Source organism: Pipistrellus kuhlii, unplaced genomic scaffold, assembly GCF_014108245.1.
Source record: "Pipistrellus kuhlii isolate mPipKuh1 unplaced genomic scaffold, mPipKuh1.p scaffold_m20_p_9, whole genome shotgun sequence".
NCBI lineage: Eukaryota > Metazoa > Chordata > Mammalia > Chiroptera > Vespertilionidae > Pipistrellus > Pipistrellus kuhlii.
In genome coordinates, this window is record NW_023425595.1 from 66,275,907 (window position 1) to 66,292,043 (window position 16,137).

At 60.9% G+C, this 16,137-nt stretch overlaps 3 protein-coding genes across 8 annotated transcripts in view; 1 reads left to right on the forward strand and 2 right to left on the reverse strand.

The window, feature by feature from the left end:
* Positions 1–2,070, forward strand: APOC3 (apolipoprotein C3). Its single transcript, XM_036428328.2, has 4 exons — positions 1–81; positions 623–690; positions 845–968; positions 1,759–2,070. Exons 2-4 carry the CDS (start codon positions 636–638, stop codon positions 1,883–1,885), a joined length of 306 nt encoding a protein of 101 aa, XP_036284221.1. The 5' UTR covers positions 1–81; positions 623–635; the 3' UTR covers positions 1,886–2,070.
* Positions 2,071–4,565: 2,495 nt separating this feature from the next.
* Positions 4,566–6,267, reverse strand: APOA1 (apolipoprotein A1). The gene is made up of 4 exons (XM_045578154.1): positions 6,175–6,267; positions 6,013–6,070; positions 5,697–5,850; positions 4,566–5,082 (listed from the first exon to the last, which is right to left on the reverse strand). The coding sequence occupies exons 2-4, from the start codon at positions 6,053–6,055 to the stop codon at positions 4,566–4,568; spliced, it is 714 nt and encodes a 237-aa protein (XP_045434110.1). The 5' UTR covers positions 6,056–6,070; positions 6,175–6,267.
* A 4,364-nt stretch (positions 6,268–10,631) lies between these two features.
* Positions 10,632–16,137, reverse strand: part of SIK3 (SIK family kinase 3) — a 233,161-nt gene continuing 227,655 nt past the window's right edge. For 5 of the 6 annotated variants that reach the window (XM_036428322.2, XM_036428320.2, XM_036428321.2 and 2 more), the window contains 4 exons: positions 15,378–15,541; positions 14,536–14,668; positions 13,690–13,850; positions 10,632–12,431 (listed from right to left, as the gene is read on the reverse strand). In XM_036428322.2, coding sequence (XP_036284215.1) covers positions 13,702–13,850; positions 14,536–14,668; positions 15,378–15,541 — 446 coding nt within the window. In that variant the 3' untranslated portion in view covers positions 10,632–12,431; positions 13,690–13,701. The remainder of the gene's footprint in view (positions 12,432–13,689; positions 13,851–14,535; positions 14,669–15,377; positions 15,542–16,137) is intronic. The other variant, XM_045577806.1, reaches the window with a different exon arrangement.

Consider the following 16,137-nt stretch of genomic DNA (forward strand, 5'->3'; position numbering starts at 1 on the left):
CCACTGTCCAGGGGACAATATAAAACGGGTCAGAACCTCTGCTCTGCCTGTTCAATTCCTTCCCAGCAGCAGCCGCTCCAGGTAATGTCCTGGGCGCCGGGGGTGTGAGGGGTGTGGGGGTGGACAGGAGAGCAGGATGGGAAGGGTGGAACAGGGTCCCCGGTGCCCAGCCAGCAAAGTCTGAGAAAGCCCAGGAAGACTTAGGGCTTAATGGAGGCCCCACCTCCGATGGCACACTGGGGGAAACTGAGGCCCATGGAGACGAAGTCACCTGCCCAGAGCTGGGGCTGAGCTGGCTCTAGGCCTGCACACTTCCCTTGTCTGCATGTTTGGGATGGGACGCCCCAGTCCTTCCCAGACCGAAGTCAGAGGCCTGGGATAGGGTCACAAGGTCACATACGTGTTAGTGGCAGGGACGGACCAGACCCAGGTGTCCTGATTCCTGGTCTGCTGGGTTTTCTGTTCCACCCACGCTCCCTCCTCGGGCTGCGTCTGCTTTGGGAAGCCTCCGCCTTCGGTCATCACGTTCGCGTGGGAGCAGGCTCTCCACCGGCTGCAGCCAGCTCGGTGCACAGAGCCACACCCGCAGCCTACAGCTCCCCTCACCAGACCTTCCCTGCAGGGACAAAGCCGTCATGCAGCCCCGGGTCCTCCTTGTTGCTGCCCTCCTGGCGCTCCTGGCCTCTGCCCGTAAGCCGCTTGTGGGGACTAGGGCTGGGGACCCGTGGGGGCAGGGTCACCAGAGGACCCTGGAAGGTGGCTTGGTGATCTGGGGCTGATGGGTGGCTGGCAGGAGCCAGGGCTCCCGGCACTGAGGCAGCCCTCTCGGCCACTGTCCTCGCAGGAGCCGCGGAGCAGGACGAGGCCTCCCTCCTGGATTTCATGCATGACTACGTGCAGCAGGCGAGCGAGACGGCCCAAGTCGCCCTGACCAGCGTGCAGGACTTCCCGGTGGCCCAGCAGGCCAGGTACGCCTGCGGCCCCACCTGCCCCGCCAGGACCTGGTCTACGCAACAGGCCCTCCCCTCCTGCCCCCTCCCTCTGCCGCCTCCTTCCTCCCTCAGCTGTCCTGTGGCTTTAAGGAAGGCCCCAGTTCCCTGTCCTTTTCTGACAGCCCCCCCCACACACACCCCATTTCAGCCCAGGGTGGGTGTGTGTTTCAATCTTGCTCTGAGCCTGCCCCCCCCCCCCCCCCCCCCCCCCCCCCGAGCAGAGTCTGTCCCTCCTCTTCCACCTGCCCTGCCCCCATCCTCTCCCCTCCACTGCGCTGCCAGCACTGCGGTGTCCCTGGGCAGAAGCCCGCAGACATCTCAGTCCTCAGCGCTGCTGTGCAGTGGGGATCCTTCCTTCCATTTCACTGATGAGAAAATCGTGTCTCGGAGAGGTTGTGACCTGCCCACATCACACAGCTGACTTTCCAAACTAGCGGCCTTTCCTTGCGCCCCCCCAACGCCCCCCGGCTCCACGCACACTCTGAGCCGCCGGGCTGTGTAACTCCGGGGGCAGCATTTGCCTAGAATAGAATGGCAGGCTCCCCCTGCACTCCCGCGCCTCATCATTGGGCCACATGAGCCCAGCCTGGAGAGGCAAGCAAAGGACTTGAGCTAGGGTCCCATCACCACCTTCTGCAGGGGTGGAGCTGTCAGGACTCTCCTGGGGTCTCAGGGGTGCCGCTGGGCGAGGCTGAGGAGGGAGAGGCAGTGGGGATGCGGAGGGCCCAGGCGGCCGCTGCTGCAGAGGCACCCTGTCTCCGTGCAGGGCCTGGATGACAGACGGCATCAGCTCCCTGAAGGACTACTGGAGCTCCCTCACGGGCAAGCTCTCCAGCCTCTGGGACCTGGCCCCCGAGGCCCCCGAGGCCACCGCAGCTCCCGCCGCCGTTTAAGCCACCCGAGACCTTAACGCCCCACGCCTGCCTGCCCATCCACCCTGCCGGCTCCTTGGGTCCTGCGCCTCCAGGGCTGCCCCCAAGTTCCCTCCCAAGGGACAGCGTTCTCAGGGTCCTCCCCTCCCACCCCAGCCCGGCCCCAGCATGCCGTCTTCCCAATAAAGCTGCTGTGAGTGGGGCGTCCCACATGTGCCATGTCATGTCTGGGCTGGGCACGGGCGGGCGGCTCTGCAGGCGGCGCTGGACCGAGCTGGTGCCTTCCCGCCTCTTCATGTGTGGGCCCGAGTTTCTTACCTGTAAGGAAGGAATAACCCTGCCAGCCTCGGCGGGTTTGTGTGGAGGCGCAAACAGGATGCCGGTGTGACAATACCTCGACAAGCTGCCCCATGCTGTACACGCAGGGGTCCTCAAACTTTTTAAAGTGGGGGCCAGATCACGGTCCCTCAGAGAGCTGGAGGGCCCGACTATATGAACTACTAATTCCTACTGTAACACCTCGGCTGCGCTCACTGCCCAAAAAACCTGGCGGGCCGGATCAGACTCCTCTGCGGGCCGCATGTGGCCCGCGGGCCGTAGTTTGAAGACGAATGCTACAGCATGCCGTTACGTGCGCTCCTGCCAGGCACTGTGCCTGCACTGGTATGTCCGAGTCAGAGCTGAGACTGTCCATTCGCTCAAGTTATGGAGCTGCTGGCTTGCACCTCGTGGGCCACGAGCCCGCTCAGCCACACTGGAGGGGAGGCGGCCCCCGGGGGAGCTGTGGGGTAGGATATGACCAGGCTCTGGCCTTGGCTCCACCAGGCATACCAGCTTCAGTTCTCTATCTGTGAAGGGGGCACAACAATGCCCCCTCCATTGTAGGTTTGTTGAATGAACGAACGAACGAATGAATGAATGAATGAATGAATGAAAAGTGAGACAGTGTTTACCACCTGGCACATCAAAGGCTGTCATTGTGGCTACAGTTGGAGCTGATTGCCCCCTTGGGACTGGGATCGGAGGGAGAGGGCCAATGTCTTTGGAAACTAGGAGGGAACCCAAGGTCACCCACAGATGGTGCTTTGCTTAGATGCTCTCATCTGAGAGTTCCAGTGAGAAACCAACCCTACGATGACTTTCCAAATTAGAGGCCTTTCTCTCCCCCCCCCCCCACCACCACCACACACACACTCTGAGCCACCAGCTTGCCCACGTCACAGTCAGCTTGCTCAGTGGCAGAGCCAGACCTCAAGCCCAGGCCAGCCACCCACATTCTGCTCAGCAGACACAGGAAGAAGCCTTCCCTCCCCCTGTGCCAGCTGAGAAGGCTCCCAGACCAAGCTGGGGGGGCCTGCACACCTGGACCCCCTTGGAGGCATCTGCTGCCCCCGAGATCTGCCGGCTTCTCTCTGACCTGCTGGGCCTGTGGCCCCAGCACCACCCATGCTCTCACCGGGGCTGATACCTGCTGGTGTAGGCGATTAGGAACCAAGATGGTTAGGAGCTGAAAAGCCTGCCCCTTTACCCAGGAGGCCCTCAGACAGACTGGAGAGGGAGGAGGGGGATCCTCCAGGGGCCTGTCCAGTCAGGGCAGCCCTGCGGGGAGGGAGAGGGGAGGCTGCCTGAAGGCGCTGCCCGATCGCGGGCTCTGAAGAGGCTGGTGTGAACTGGGCCGCACACATGTGGATGGTGCGGGCGTGTATGTCCAGTCAAACTCAGTGCTGGCCACACACGTGTTTTGTTCAATAGCCATGGACGCCCAGAGGCAAAGGGGTCTGAAAAGGGCAACCCCTGCCACCCTCCTCTCCAACCTGGGGAGCGCCCCCCCCCCCCGCCCCCCGTCTCCAAGCCCTAGTCCCTCCCCGATGGATGTGGTTTGATGGCGTCCAGCGGGGACTCTGAGAGGGCTGCGGTAAGTCAGTGGCATGGAAGCATCTGGAAATAAAAATGTGCTAACTCTGCAGCGCTGTGGTTGTTTTTCTGACTCAGGCCAGGGCGGGCAGAGGGCGTGGCAGGGCTTGGCGCCCCCTCGGTGGGCTGGCTGGCTTGCAGCCGTGAGGACACAGTGGCTGCTTCTGGATAGGGTGGGAGGGAGGAAGGGCAGCTGCCCTTGTGAAAAACCAAAAGGGAAGTGCTACATGCTGTTCCATTGATAAAGGAGGAGGGAGCGAGGGCCATGCTCTTGGTTTGAATCTGCCCAGATTCTTCAAGTCTCCCCGAGGTGCACCACAACCCCCACCGGAGCCCAGGCTGGGAGGTCCTGTCTGCCCAAGGGGGGCCTTGGGGACCCGAACCGCTTCTCCCAGCAAAACAGCCCCGCCTCCTGCCCCTCCCTGACTCCCACCCCCAGGGGACCCGCGGCTGCAGTCTGGGCCCCAGGGCACTCGGCATTGGGCTGTCTGTCGCTCCGCCTGCTCCCGTTCCTTTCGCTGCGCCGTCCTCAGGAAGGGCCGCCTACCACCCGCACCCGCTCCGCAGCCGGAGCTCCCGCCCCGCAGGCTCCCAGCCCGCACCTTCCCTTCTCCCAAGAGAGAGCCATTTGGAGAACTTTTTATTGTTTAAAAATCATCCGTGAAACTTCAAAAACCATCAAACCCAACACATGCGGGAGTCCCGCTTTGTAAACGTTTATTCTAAGAAACCGAGCGATGGCAGGGGACGGAGGCCGGGGCGGGGTGGGCGCGGGGTGGGCGGCGCCTCACTGGCCGGCCCCCTCCTCGGGGAGCAGGAGGCTCCCCAACACGGGCAGCATTCCCGAGCGCAGGTCCTCCAGCAGGCCCCCCAGCGGCTCCTGGTTCTCGCTCAGCTTGCTCAGCTTCTCCCACAGCTTGACCTGCAGCTCACGCAGCTTCTCGCCCGCCTTCTTGTGCATCTCGCTCAGCTTCTTGCCCGCCTGGACCCGCAGATCGCTCAGATTCACTCGGCCCTCCTGCAGCGCCTGCAGCTGTGTGGCCAGGTCCTTGGGCATCTGGTCGCCGTAGCGCTCCAGCAGCTTCTCCACGGACATGCTCGCGCCCTCCCGCAACTTCGAGCCCAGCTTCTCCCTCAGCTGCTGCAGGTAGAACGTCACCCTCTCCTTCGCCTGCTCCAGGTCCTTGTTCATATCCTGGGTCAGCAGGCTGTTCCAGTACTCCTGGGTCATCATCTGGGAGAGCTGATCGCGCAGTTTGGTGATATTGTCACCCAGGGTGTCCAAGTTGTCCATGATTTTCAGGCTGGGGGAGGACGGAGAGCAGGGGCAGCCGGTGTCAGGAGGCACCTCCCATGCACCCTGGACACCTCAGAGCTGCAAACCCAGCGCCCAGCTTACCTGTGGTGAGACCTGGGCAAAGCCTGTTCCTGCTTTTGGGTAGCGATGGGTCAGGCCTCGGCCCGGCTTCTCCCATGAGGTGTCTCACCCAAGCACCCACCTCTTCTACACCCGCCCCCTCCCCAGTCCACAGACTGAAGAGCTAGTGGGAGACAGCGCTGGTTTGGGGATCAGTCTTGTCTGTCCCCAAAGCTGGACCATTTAACGGCCTCGTCTCTGTACTTCAAGACCGTTCTCCTCTCTCCGAAGGCCGCCTCCCTGCCTCTCGGCGAGCGGCAGAGGGACTGGAGGGAGGGAAGGAAGGGGCAGCTGCTCCTGCAGGCAGGTCTCCCCCCCCCCCCCCCCCCAGGAGGCTGTGACCTTGCCTGGAGATCCCATTCCTGTTTCTCCATTCAGGTAAGAGGCCCATCAGGTAGCAGTTGGGATCAGCCAGTGTGGCTACCTCTTCCTACAGGCCTGGCATCTGCCCCCCGGGACCAGCAGCCCCTGTGCCACCCAGAGCCCACGCGGAGTTCTTACTTCATCTTTTTTGCCAGTTCGCAGGCTTCGATCCTGGACACGAGCTCCTTGCCACCTTCTTTCAACATGTCCGTATACACGCTGGCTGCTTCCCTCACTCTATCCCATTGGGTCTGGGGGTCGTCCTGCTGCAAGGTGTGCCGAGCCTGGCCCCCTGGGGTGGAGGAAGGCACCCGTCAGGCCAGCTCTGGGTCGGGACCTGCGCGCCAAACCAGCGAGGCGCAGGAGAGGGGGGCTTGGGAGAAGGTCTGCTCCCTGTGCCCAGAGGGTAGACCACGGGGTTAGGGAGAGGCCCTCCTGGTGTTGGGGCACCTACCTGTGAGGAAGAGCACGGCCAAGGTGAGCACCACGGCCTTCATCTTGGGCGACCTGGAGGGGGAGAGGGGCCTGGCTGAGTGGGGCTGTGGCTGCAGGGCCTGTGCCTGTGCCCCACTCTCCGGGCGGAGCAGCCTCAGGCATCCAGAGCCCGGAATCTGGCAGAGCCTGGAGCCCAGAGCCCAGAGCCCGAGCTCAGAGCTGGGGGCCAAAGGAGCCGGCAGAGGCAGCGGCGTACCTGGGTGAGTGCTCAGCGTCTGAGAGCAGCGTGCCCGGGGCCTATTTATGCCCCCAGCAGACCCGGGCCGGAGGCTGATAAGTCCAGCCCAGGCCTTGCCAATGCTCACAGGTCCCAGCGGGAATCTGGAACTTAGAGTTCAAGGATCAGTCTGTCCCTGGAGCTGGGCAAACAGAGTGGGCAAACAGGAAGCTGGGGGCTGGGGACCTGCAGGGCCAGGGATCAAGGCTTCAGGAGGGAGTAGGAGGGGGTGGCTGCAGGCTTACAGGTCCCCAGGGTCTGGGCCAAGGTTTCCCACTATTGTCCATTGTGCCCGCGCAGCAGGGAGAGGAGGGGAGGAAGAAGGTCCCACTGGTCAGGAACAGCAGGAAGCCCCTGCGATTCCAGGGAGATGCGCCAGCAGCACCCCTCCTGCTCCTCCCCCAGACTCTTCCCCTCTCAGCTGCAGCTTCTGCACCCCTCTCTCCCAGCCCCTGGAGACCTCCCAGGCCTAAGCAAGAGAACATGGGGTGCCCAGAGCCGCCTGGGGAGCGGGGGAGTGCTCAGTGGCCCCAGGCTTGGAGAGAAACCTGTAGTGTTTCCAAACAAACCCTAGAGACCAACCATAGAGTTGCGAACTTTTAATGCTGTCATGTAAAAACCCTACTGACTGGGGCCCAAACCCTGCCATCTACCATGACCAGCACTTCAGAACAGAAAATAGTTTTGTTTTTGTTTTTTTAAAAAACAACATGTTTTTATTGATTTCAGAGCGGAGGGAAGAGGGAGAGATAGAAACAATGAGAGAGAATCATTGATCAGCTGCCTCCTGCACGCCCCCTACTGGGGATCAAGCCTGCAACCAGGGCATGTGCCCTTGGCCAGAATCGAACCCGGGTCCTTCAGGCCTCAGGCCAGCACCCTAATAATACTGGTTAGGGCAAGAAAAGATTTTTAACACCAAAATAGAGCATAATCTCAGAATAAAGGATAGTCACGTAAACGAAAAACGTGGATGGGTCGTATTTACACGGACGGCGGGACCACTGATGCGGGAGGAAGACCTCGGGTCCAGCAGAACCGCGTTCTCATTTCCTCTTGCCTCCAACTTGCAAAGCCTTGGAGGCACCGGGGAGGCAGTTTTGTGATCTCCCTGAGCTTCCGACTCCAGTCAGCAACACGGGGACGGGCTTGTGGGGCCCAGGAGCCTGACAGGCGAAGCGCTGTGCTTGCTGGCGTGCAGCGCCGTTCAGCGAGGCTGCTCTCCGAAGGCCCAGCGCCTCTGCACCAGGCCACGACAGGCCCTGAGTCACAGGGCCTCTGACTGTCCATGCTGACAGGCACTTGGAGATCAGCTGTTCCAGCCTCTCCAGCACCTTGGAAACAAGGAAGCTGAGGCAGTGAACGGAATTTGCCCGGTGTCTCTGCTCTCCCAGGAGTTGGAAGAGGGACGGGACCTAGAGTCCAGGTCTCCGGACCTGGGACCCCAGGCAGAAATGTGCCCTCCGCCTCCCAATGCCAGCTCCTGGCGCGGGGGGGCTCTGGCCGTCCCCACTGTGGCCAGTCTCATGCCTTTCGCCTCTGAGAGGAAAGCTGTGGAGCCCGGCAGCCCTGGGCTGGAGTCCCAGCTCTGCCACTTACTCTCTGCGTGCCGCTGGGCCAGTCACAGAACCGTAAGGACCAGCTCTTCCATAGCAAGGCTAGCCTGTCTGGCAGGCAGAACAATGGTCCCCCAAGTCCTGCTCCTTGGAACCTGTGGCTGTTCCCCTGCATGGCAAAGGACTTTGCAGATGTGACTATGAGGACTGAGAGATGGTGTGGTCATCTCGGTCATCCAGGCGGGCCCAGTACCATCCCAACCCCCCTGAAATACACGGGATGGGGGCAGGAGAGGTGGAGCCAGAGGAGGTGGCGAGAGGGTGGGAGCAGAGGTCGGAGTGAAGGGACTGCTGGGCAGGGCCAGGAGCCAAGGAGTGTGGCCTTGGAGGCTGCAGAGGCAGAGGCCCATGGCCCCTAGAGTCTTCGGAAGAAATACAGGTCAGCAGACACCGTGATGTTAGCCTCGTGACCCCATGGCCCTGTGACCTGCAGAACTGTCCTGAGAGACCGTACATTTTGTTGTTTTAAGCACCAAATTTGAACTTATGTAGCAAAACTTAAAGGTCCTGGCACCGCTCTGTGCCCCAGAACCCCAACGTTGGCACTTTATCCCCTTGCTCCCACTGACCACACATGCTCAGACCAGAGCTTCAGGCAGCAGGAGTTGGGGGGAGGCAGGGACCCACTTTCTCCTGCAGACGCTGAGCTGTGGGATCTCTGCTCCGGGCTGGCCCAGCCCCAGAGGCCTGTGGGAGCCTCAGTGGACGTTTCCTGGGGCCAGCCCAGCTCTCTGCCTGTTTGGAGAGCGGGAGGGAGGTGTCTGAGGGCAGAGGGTCACTTTCTGGGGGTAGAGCTCATCCCAGACAGTATATGGGCTCTCAGAAGCGTCAGGCTGGGCTTCAAGCTGCTCGCCACTGTTTTGCCTCCTCTTTGGTTTGTTTCTGAAACGGGTACTATGGCTGAGCCCAGGCTCCGGCATTCGCACCGTCCCGCGTGGCCTTCCTGGTGGCCTGAGTGGCCTGTGAGTTCCTGTGAGGCCAGCAGAGCTGCCAGGAGCGCCCTTCCAGCCATGAGGACGCGGTGCTGGCAGGAATGGGACTTCGGCCTGGTTTCCAGCCCTGACGGCTGCCTGATGGCCACCAGGCCCACCGCCCCCGCCAGGCCCTCTCAGGGTGCCGCCCCTGCAGGCTCAGGCACTTGGTGGCCAGGGGGGCGATGCTCCATCTCACCGGAGGGATTGGCTTAAGCCAGCCCCGCCCCGCGTGGCTCACACTTCGGAGAGAAAGGCATCTTTCTGGGTAGAGGCCGAGGGAAACATCCTGACAGGCTGGTGCATCTCAGACTCAGATCTGGGGGCCGGCCTCCGTCAGAGGCACCACTCGGCTCAGACCCGCTGTTTAGTGGGCACAGGACCCATCAGCGTACGTAGGCTTCATGCTACCACGCTCTCCCCCCACCTCAGGGGTCTGAGGGGCTGCTTCGGACGTGGGTCCCCAGTGGCTGGCCCTGGGCCCCCTGACTCATGTGGGGGTGCTGCCATTAGCCAACTCCAGGAGTGGATTTTGCTCATTTCACAATTTATGTCCCAACGTTACACTGGTCTACGCTGGGAGGACTCTGTCCCCTGGCACGTAACAGACACTCAGCAAACATTTGCTCACTGGATGACATTGGCACACTGAAGGAAGGGTCACAGGACAACAAAGGGTCATCTGAAGGAACCCTGGGGGGGGGGGGGGGTGGCTCAGGAAGCTCCGAGCATCAGCCCGGATATGAACCGTCTGAACGGCTAACCTGAGAACACGGGGGTCAGGATGGGGCCTGAGCAGGGGAGGGTGCCCTGGCCAATTGTTTCTATTTGGCAATCTTTTTGGTGACAGAGCCCCAATGTAACTTGCATTTGGCTGGTTACAATGCCCTGCCCAATGCCCAGGGCAGGACATTGTAACCAGCCAAATGCAAGATTCTCTCCGTCCCGCTGCCTCGCGAAGGTGGTGACAGACTTTACCTGGGACCAGCAGGAGGGAGGGCTGGCTCAAAAAGTGGTGCCAAGCCCTGGCCAGGTGGCTCAGTCGTTGGAGCATCATCCCTTGCACCGCAAGGTTGCAGGTTTGAGTCCCAGTCAGGGCACAGGTCCGGGTTGTGGGCTGGATCCCGGGTCCGGGCATCTACCGGAAGCCGCTGATGTTCCTCTCACATGGATGTGTTTCTCTCTCTCTCTCTCTCTCTCTCTCTCTCTCTCTCTCTCTCTCTCTCTCTCTCTCTCTCTCTTCTTCTCTCTCTGAAATCAATAAAAGAACCACATCCTTGGATGAGGATTTAAAACAGTTTGTGAGATGCTGGAAGGCATCTGAGGAAGCGCCTGGTTTCAGACACCTGCCCAGCTTCCTGCGGGCGTGTGGCCAGGTCCGGTGTTTCAGGAAGACCCCTCTGGAGGCTTTCTGTTCCAGCTGGCCCCACTGCAACTTCCTGGTCTGCCAGGGACTTCAACGCCTCCCGCCTCAGTACCTTCTTCGCCACCTTCAGCCGGCGGGGCCTTGCCGGATGCTGCCAGCTCTGGCGAGTCCAGGTGTGTGTGGGGGGGAGTGGCGGTGGGGAGATGGCAGGGAAAGTCCCATGCTGCCCTAACCCTGGGTAGCTGGGCCACATCCTAACGGCTTGGCCTGGAGGCCCCAGCTTTTGAGGCCCTTAACCTCTCAAGGGATGTTCTCCACCCGATTCAGCAAACCCCAGGCGCAGGCAGATTCTCTGCCCCCACCGCCTGCCGCTCCCCACTAGACTGAACCGTCAGGCAAACAGCATGTCACACGAGCTGGCGACTGGCTTTATTTTCACAGCGTCCGTGGCCCGGGCAGTCACTGAGCCGGGAGCGCCACTGATGGTCTTACTGCAACTGGGGCCCGGAGCTTTTTAAATCCTTTTTCAGTTCAACAGAAACGAGAAAGAAAAAATACTTCTGACATTTCCCAAGAACAGAATTAAGAAAGTATATTAATATACATTCAACATATACTGCGCATATTGGTTACAATACAAAGCAATGATTTCTGAAAGTCTAGTTCGCAAGATGGCACGATGGGCAGGCTCACTGGCTTCCGTCTGCAGGGGCTCCGCTCTCGGTCAACCCAGTTCCCACCAGGTCGGGAGCAGTCGAGCAGTGGAGTTCCAGGAGCCGAGGAGCCAAGCGTTAGCAGTCAGGGCCTCCTGCTGGCCTCCTGCTGGTGGAGGTGGAGGGTGGCGGGATCAGGGGGACAGGGGACCCATCCCGAGAAAAGCGCTGGCACTGCCGAGTCCAGGGGGCAGGGCCAGTGAGGACCAGCAGCACGGATCCTGTCGGAACCCTGGACGGCCAAGCCGGGCACCCGCTTTCTTCTGTGCAAATTCAGGGTGAAAGACTAGGAGGGGACTGGGGACCCTACTGTCCTTTTCCAGAAAAAAAGGGACCAAGAGTCCGAACATTTAACATCTCTTTCTTGCTGCGAGGATCAGCCGCCAGCACCTGAGACTTTGGTTTCTAACGGGAGGAAGGAAGGCAGTGACACAAACAGCAGCGGCGGCCGGCGCCCTCCGGGAGCAGTCCGCGCAGGAAGCTGCTCACCGTGGCACTGACACACGGTGAGCCAAAGGGCAAGTCCAGCTCAAACAGGACAGGATCTGGTTACACGTTTCTCTTAAACAAATGTTCCTTTGTTTTTATTTATTAATAATAATAACAATATCAACATTTACCAAAACAATTCCTACATGGTCAAGAATGAAGGTGGGGTGAGGATGCCAGGTGAAGGAGCAGATCAGCGAGGCAGGGCAGGGGCAGCTCCTGTCCTGCCTGAGACAGGCGAGGGGAGTGTGTGTGGAACCACCCTTTGTACAGGAGCGCGAGCTGACACAGCACAGGGGCCGCAGCGGTTCCAGCCACGGGTGGAGCCAGCAGGAAGGGAAGGCACCAACCTTCCAGGTCACAAGAGGGGAACTGAGTCACACACCAAAGAGGCTCACCCAGACCCGGCACCCTCAGTGCCAGGCCCTCCCCGCCTCGCGGACGTGCTGATACCAGCCTGGCCTGGTTTGATCCCAGCTGGAACGGCCTCCCCAGGTTCCAGGCCTGGGCTTCTGCTTTTGCCCTCCCCTTTCTCCAGCCACTAAGATTCCCGAGGGGGACCCGATGGTGCGGCTCCTGCACAAAGCAATGCGGGGCCTGGGTCCCCTAGGCTCTGTCCTCTGTTTGCTCTTCTCTTTCAAAAATGAAAAAGAGAAAGAAAGAGAAGCAAAAGTAAAAAGAGAAAATCACCTCCAAAAGAAACATACGAAAACCCAAACCAAAGGCAAACCACCAACTGAAATCCACCAAATACACTTTCACAAAAGGTGTGAACGTGATTTCCTGTTTATTTCCTGGGTGAGTGGATCATATTATACAAGCAAACATGGCAAAAGGCCCTGGAACAAAATGTGCAAGTCCCGATTCACACCGGGAGCAGCACAGACAGAGCCAACGAGGAAGGAGCGAGCTCTGGGTGGAGGGCGGGTGGCACGCTGCTGCAGGATGCTGCTGGATGCTGTTGGGTTAGTCACACTCTACCCTCTATCCCGAGCTGCACACGGACCTGCAACAGAGCAGACAGACTGAATGTTCGTGTGAGAACTTTTCAAAAATCCACCTGGAGTGTAAGCACCATTTTTTCCTTTTGTAATGCAAGTATCCGCAGGCTCCAGCTGCGGGCACCGCCTCAAAGCCCCCTGGAGAGAACTCTGGCTGCCAGCCCTCCCGCCCCTTTGTCCATGAGATCTTGGTGGGTAGTAAGACCATTGAGCTCCTGGTCTGTCTTCTCTCCCTGAGCTTTAACTCCTGCTCTTATATGTTTTAAATTCACCAATGAAGAGGGGTCAGGCTGGACCCCAATAAAAGCAGAATGCCAGGCCTGTTTCCTCTCTCTCCCCCCAGCCCCTTGGGGTGTGGCCCCAAGTGTGCCCTGTCATTTCCAGTCTTTTTTATTTTTATTATTTTTATTTTCAATCCTCACCTGAGGATATTTTTCAATTGATTTTTAGAGAGAGTGGAAGGGAAGGGGAGAGGCAGAGAGAGAAACATCGATGTGAGAGAGACACATGGCTTGGGGCCTCCCGCATACACTCAAACAGGGCTGGGGACCAAGCCTGCAACTGAGATGCATGCCCTTGACTGGAATCGAACCGGGACCCTTCAGTCCTCAAGCCGATGCTCTTTCCACTGAGCCAAGGGCATTTCCGGGTCTTCAACCATAAACGTGCATCTGTTCAGTTTCGGGGTTACTGCTGACGGGCGTCTTGCCGTCCGATCAGAACCGCGGTGCAGCCCAGCCACACTGCTTCCCTTTCCCTCCAGCTCCTCAGGGGTCTGCCATTTCAAGGCTCTAATGGGGATCTGCCAGGCGGCCGAACAGCCATCGTGTCTTTTTTATCGGTTTCCAGAGAACCCACACTACCTGCCGTGTCCGGTGAGGCATGACCAGCCGCAGCTCACCTTCACACGGTCTCTGACCACCTACTCCCTGCGGGGACTGCTCTGCCATCGCCGCACAGCAGAAACGCTGTAGCTGGAGGTGTTTTCCGGCCGGGCTCTGCCTTCCGGACGGAGCCCAGGACCACGTCATTACTGGCCCAAGTGCACCGTCCTCCCACGCTCGCTCGCTTCTGGTCTCTGTGGAGCTGCTACAGCCCAACACTGACAGCACGCGTGTCTCTCCCCATCGTTACACACGGAACTCTGGCCTGCATCGCTCCTGTCCGCACCTACCCACACCCCAGAGGCCAGCACACGCTCAGGGAGAGCAGGGCGGGTGCTGTGAGAGCGGCTCCTGGCCTGATGGGCCGGGCCCTACGCACCGGGGGTTCCCGTTACACGCCGGCCTGCTCCATGCTGAAGGACACCTCGGGGTGCTTGTAGCTGAGTAGGATGTCTGTTATGCACGTGGATGGGTAGCAAGAGCTCAAATGCTGGCCGTCAGTCAGGTTCAGGTGCTCATGGCCTAGCCTCTCCCCACATCCTGAGGATCAGAAAGAACATGTGAGATTTGCAGGGCACCGGGGGGTGTAGGGAGGGGGGGCGGGAAGGGGAGCAGGATGGAGGGAGTTCTGAGCACCAGCCTAAACCCCAGCTCTCAGCAGCCCATGGTGGGCTCAGCGTCAGCAGCCTCCTGTCCTGTCCGGTCCGGTCCTGTGCTTCCTGTCCCCGCTGCCGTGTGGGGGAGGCAGAGCACTGCGCCTTCAGTGAGAGCCTCCTGTCAGGGAGACCCTGGTGCCAGGCGGGCGCTCTGCGCTCCGAGGACAGGGGCTCACCGCACAGCCCAGGACGGAGCGGGCAGGGCAGCCCATAAAGGCGAGGCGGGACTGGCTGCAGGCCCGTCCACTCCAGCCTTTGTGTCTGCTATGACCCCCGTGCCCCGCCCCTCCCCGCCCAGGCTGGCTGCTTCTAGGAGCGGCAGACACACTCCTTCACACACAGCGCCTGCTGCCAGACCGGAAGAGCCGCTGTGGAAGGAGCGTCCCGACAGAATCAGACAGGGATGTGGCCCCGAGCTCAGCCAGAGACACGCTCCTCTCTCCACTGGCTCGGGAATAGGCGTGGGGCGTGGGAAGGGCATCGTGTCCAGAACCCTCAGGTCACCAGGAGCCCAGTGCAGAAGAGGGGGCAGTCATGGGCAGATGGCACCACCTGTGCCAGCTCCTTACCTTCATCCTCCCGGGCCAGGAGCTGCTGGCTCCCCGAGAGCGAGGCCTGGCTGAGGACGGCATCGGACATGCGGGCAGAACTCAGCGCTTTCCCGGCCACGAGGCTCATCCCGGGCAGGTCGTCCAGCTGCACCTGCAGGAGCGACAGCAGAGGAGTAAGAACGCCGCACACAGTGGCCCTCAGCGCCCCCCAGCCCAGCAGCACCCCACAGCCTGTCCTCTGAGCGCCATCAGGGGGAGCTGTAGCAGCGACCCTGGGGAGGGATTGCAGGAGGCCAGGACCCCCACATCTACATGGCCTTCCCAAACCAGGTGTGGGCTTACCACCACCACCACCACCACCGCCACCACCGCCACCGCAGCCGCCACCACAGCCGCCACCACTGCCACCACCACCACCACCGAGTCTGACTCAGGACAGCGCTGTCCACAGCTGCACGGAGGCGGACGTGCAGCACCGGCGCCAGCCACAGGGCCACCGAGCCCCCAGGGGACTGCAGTGATGGAGGAACCACATCTGACTACACGCTGTGTGCGCTGCCTGGGGAGCCAGCCTCGGGGAGCCAGGGCGCCGTGGCGGCCAGCAAGCCAGCCAGGAGCCTTGGGCTCATTGCTGGGCCCGAGTTTGGCCTGTTTGGGGAGAAGTTTAATAACCAAGACCAGCTACTGATTCCTCAGCGGGATGCTGGAATGCAGATGCTGCTGGGTTAAGGGCTGGCTGGTGGGGATTCAGAGACCAGCTTCCTGGGTGCAGAGGTGGCCTCTGGGCGGAAGCAGAGGAGGGCTGCGCCCACAGGACTAAGTTCTGCTTTCGAGCTGGCAGCGGTTGGGGACCAACTCACATAGGCATCGTCGCTGTTCTGGATCGTGTGGTGTCTCTGCAGCGTCCGGGGCCTGTGGTGCTCGCTGCCCGAGGGGCGCGCTGGGTACCCCAGCCCATCGTGCTCTGGCAGCTCCATGGCGTTCCCCGGAGAGCTTCCCTCCATGCAGCTCCCCAGGACGGATTCTGAGGAGACAGAGCGAGGCAGGGTCAGCAGGCCTGGCGTTCCCCGGCACTGGAACGCCTGTCATACGTCCTGCGGGCTCCTGAGGGCCACGTGCACTGCCGGCTCTCCTCGCTGGGCCTGGCGCTGGGAGGAGCCGGGGGCAGCCTTCCCACGGGGCCTCGTACGGAGGGCTCACCGAGGAGAAAACCCACACACTGACGGAGCTGCACGTCAGAGCATCCCTGGAGCCTCCAGGACCTCTCTCCGGGAGCAGGGCCATTCTGTGGGCGCCTTCTCCCCTTCGCGTGGCTGACTCCCCCCATTGCACACCCCGTCCTCTCCTCTGCTTCTCAAACTGCCACTCCCAGCCCTTCGATCGCTCCTCCACTCCTTCCACTCCTATCCCTGATCCGCACTCACTGTGCAGTGCCATCCGTCTTCACGGCTCCGACGGCACTGCCTCTGCGCTGGGAGCGCTGATGCTCCTCCAGGCACCGGAGCCACAGCTCCAACCACTTCCTGGACAGCCAGCCAATTCCTCACACTTCCATGTCTAAGCCCAGGCTCAGCGGCCCCCCAGCCAGCTCCCCTTTCAGAGGTCTGTGTGCTGCCTGTT

What these genes read in the sequence shown, in the direction of transcription:
- APOC3 (XM_036428328.2), top strand. Translation starts at nt 636, where the DNA reads ATGCAGCCCCGGGTCCTCCTTGTTGCTGCCCTCCTGGCGCTCCTGGCC. An exon ending in GGCGCTCCTGGCCTCTGCCC is followed by an intron (nt 691 to 844) that starts GTAAGCCGCTTG and finishes CTGTCCTCGCAG; the next exon opens with GAGCCGCGGAGCAGGACGAG. An exon ending in CCGGTGGCCCAGCAGGCCAG is followed by an intron (nt 969 to 1,758) that starts GTACGCCTGCGG and finishes GTCTCCGTGCAG; the next exon opens with GGCCTGGATGACAGACGGCA.
- APOA1 (XM_045578154.1), bottom strand. Translation starts at nt 6,055, where the DNA reads ATGAAGGCCGTGGTGCTCACCTTGGCCGTGCTCTTCCTCACAG. An exon ending in GGCCGTGCTCTTCCTCACAG is followed by an intron (nt 5,851 to 6,012) that starts GTAGGTGCCCCA and finishes CCTCCACCCCAG; the next exon opens with GGGGCCAGGCTCGGCACACC. An exon ending in GAACTGGCAAAAAAGATGAA is followed by an intron (nt 5,083 to 5,696) that starts GTAAGAACTCCG and finishes GTCCTCCCCCAG; the next exon opens with CCTGAAAATCATGGACAACT.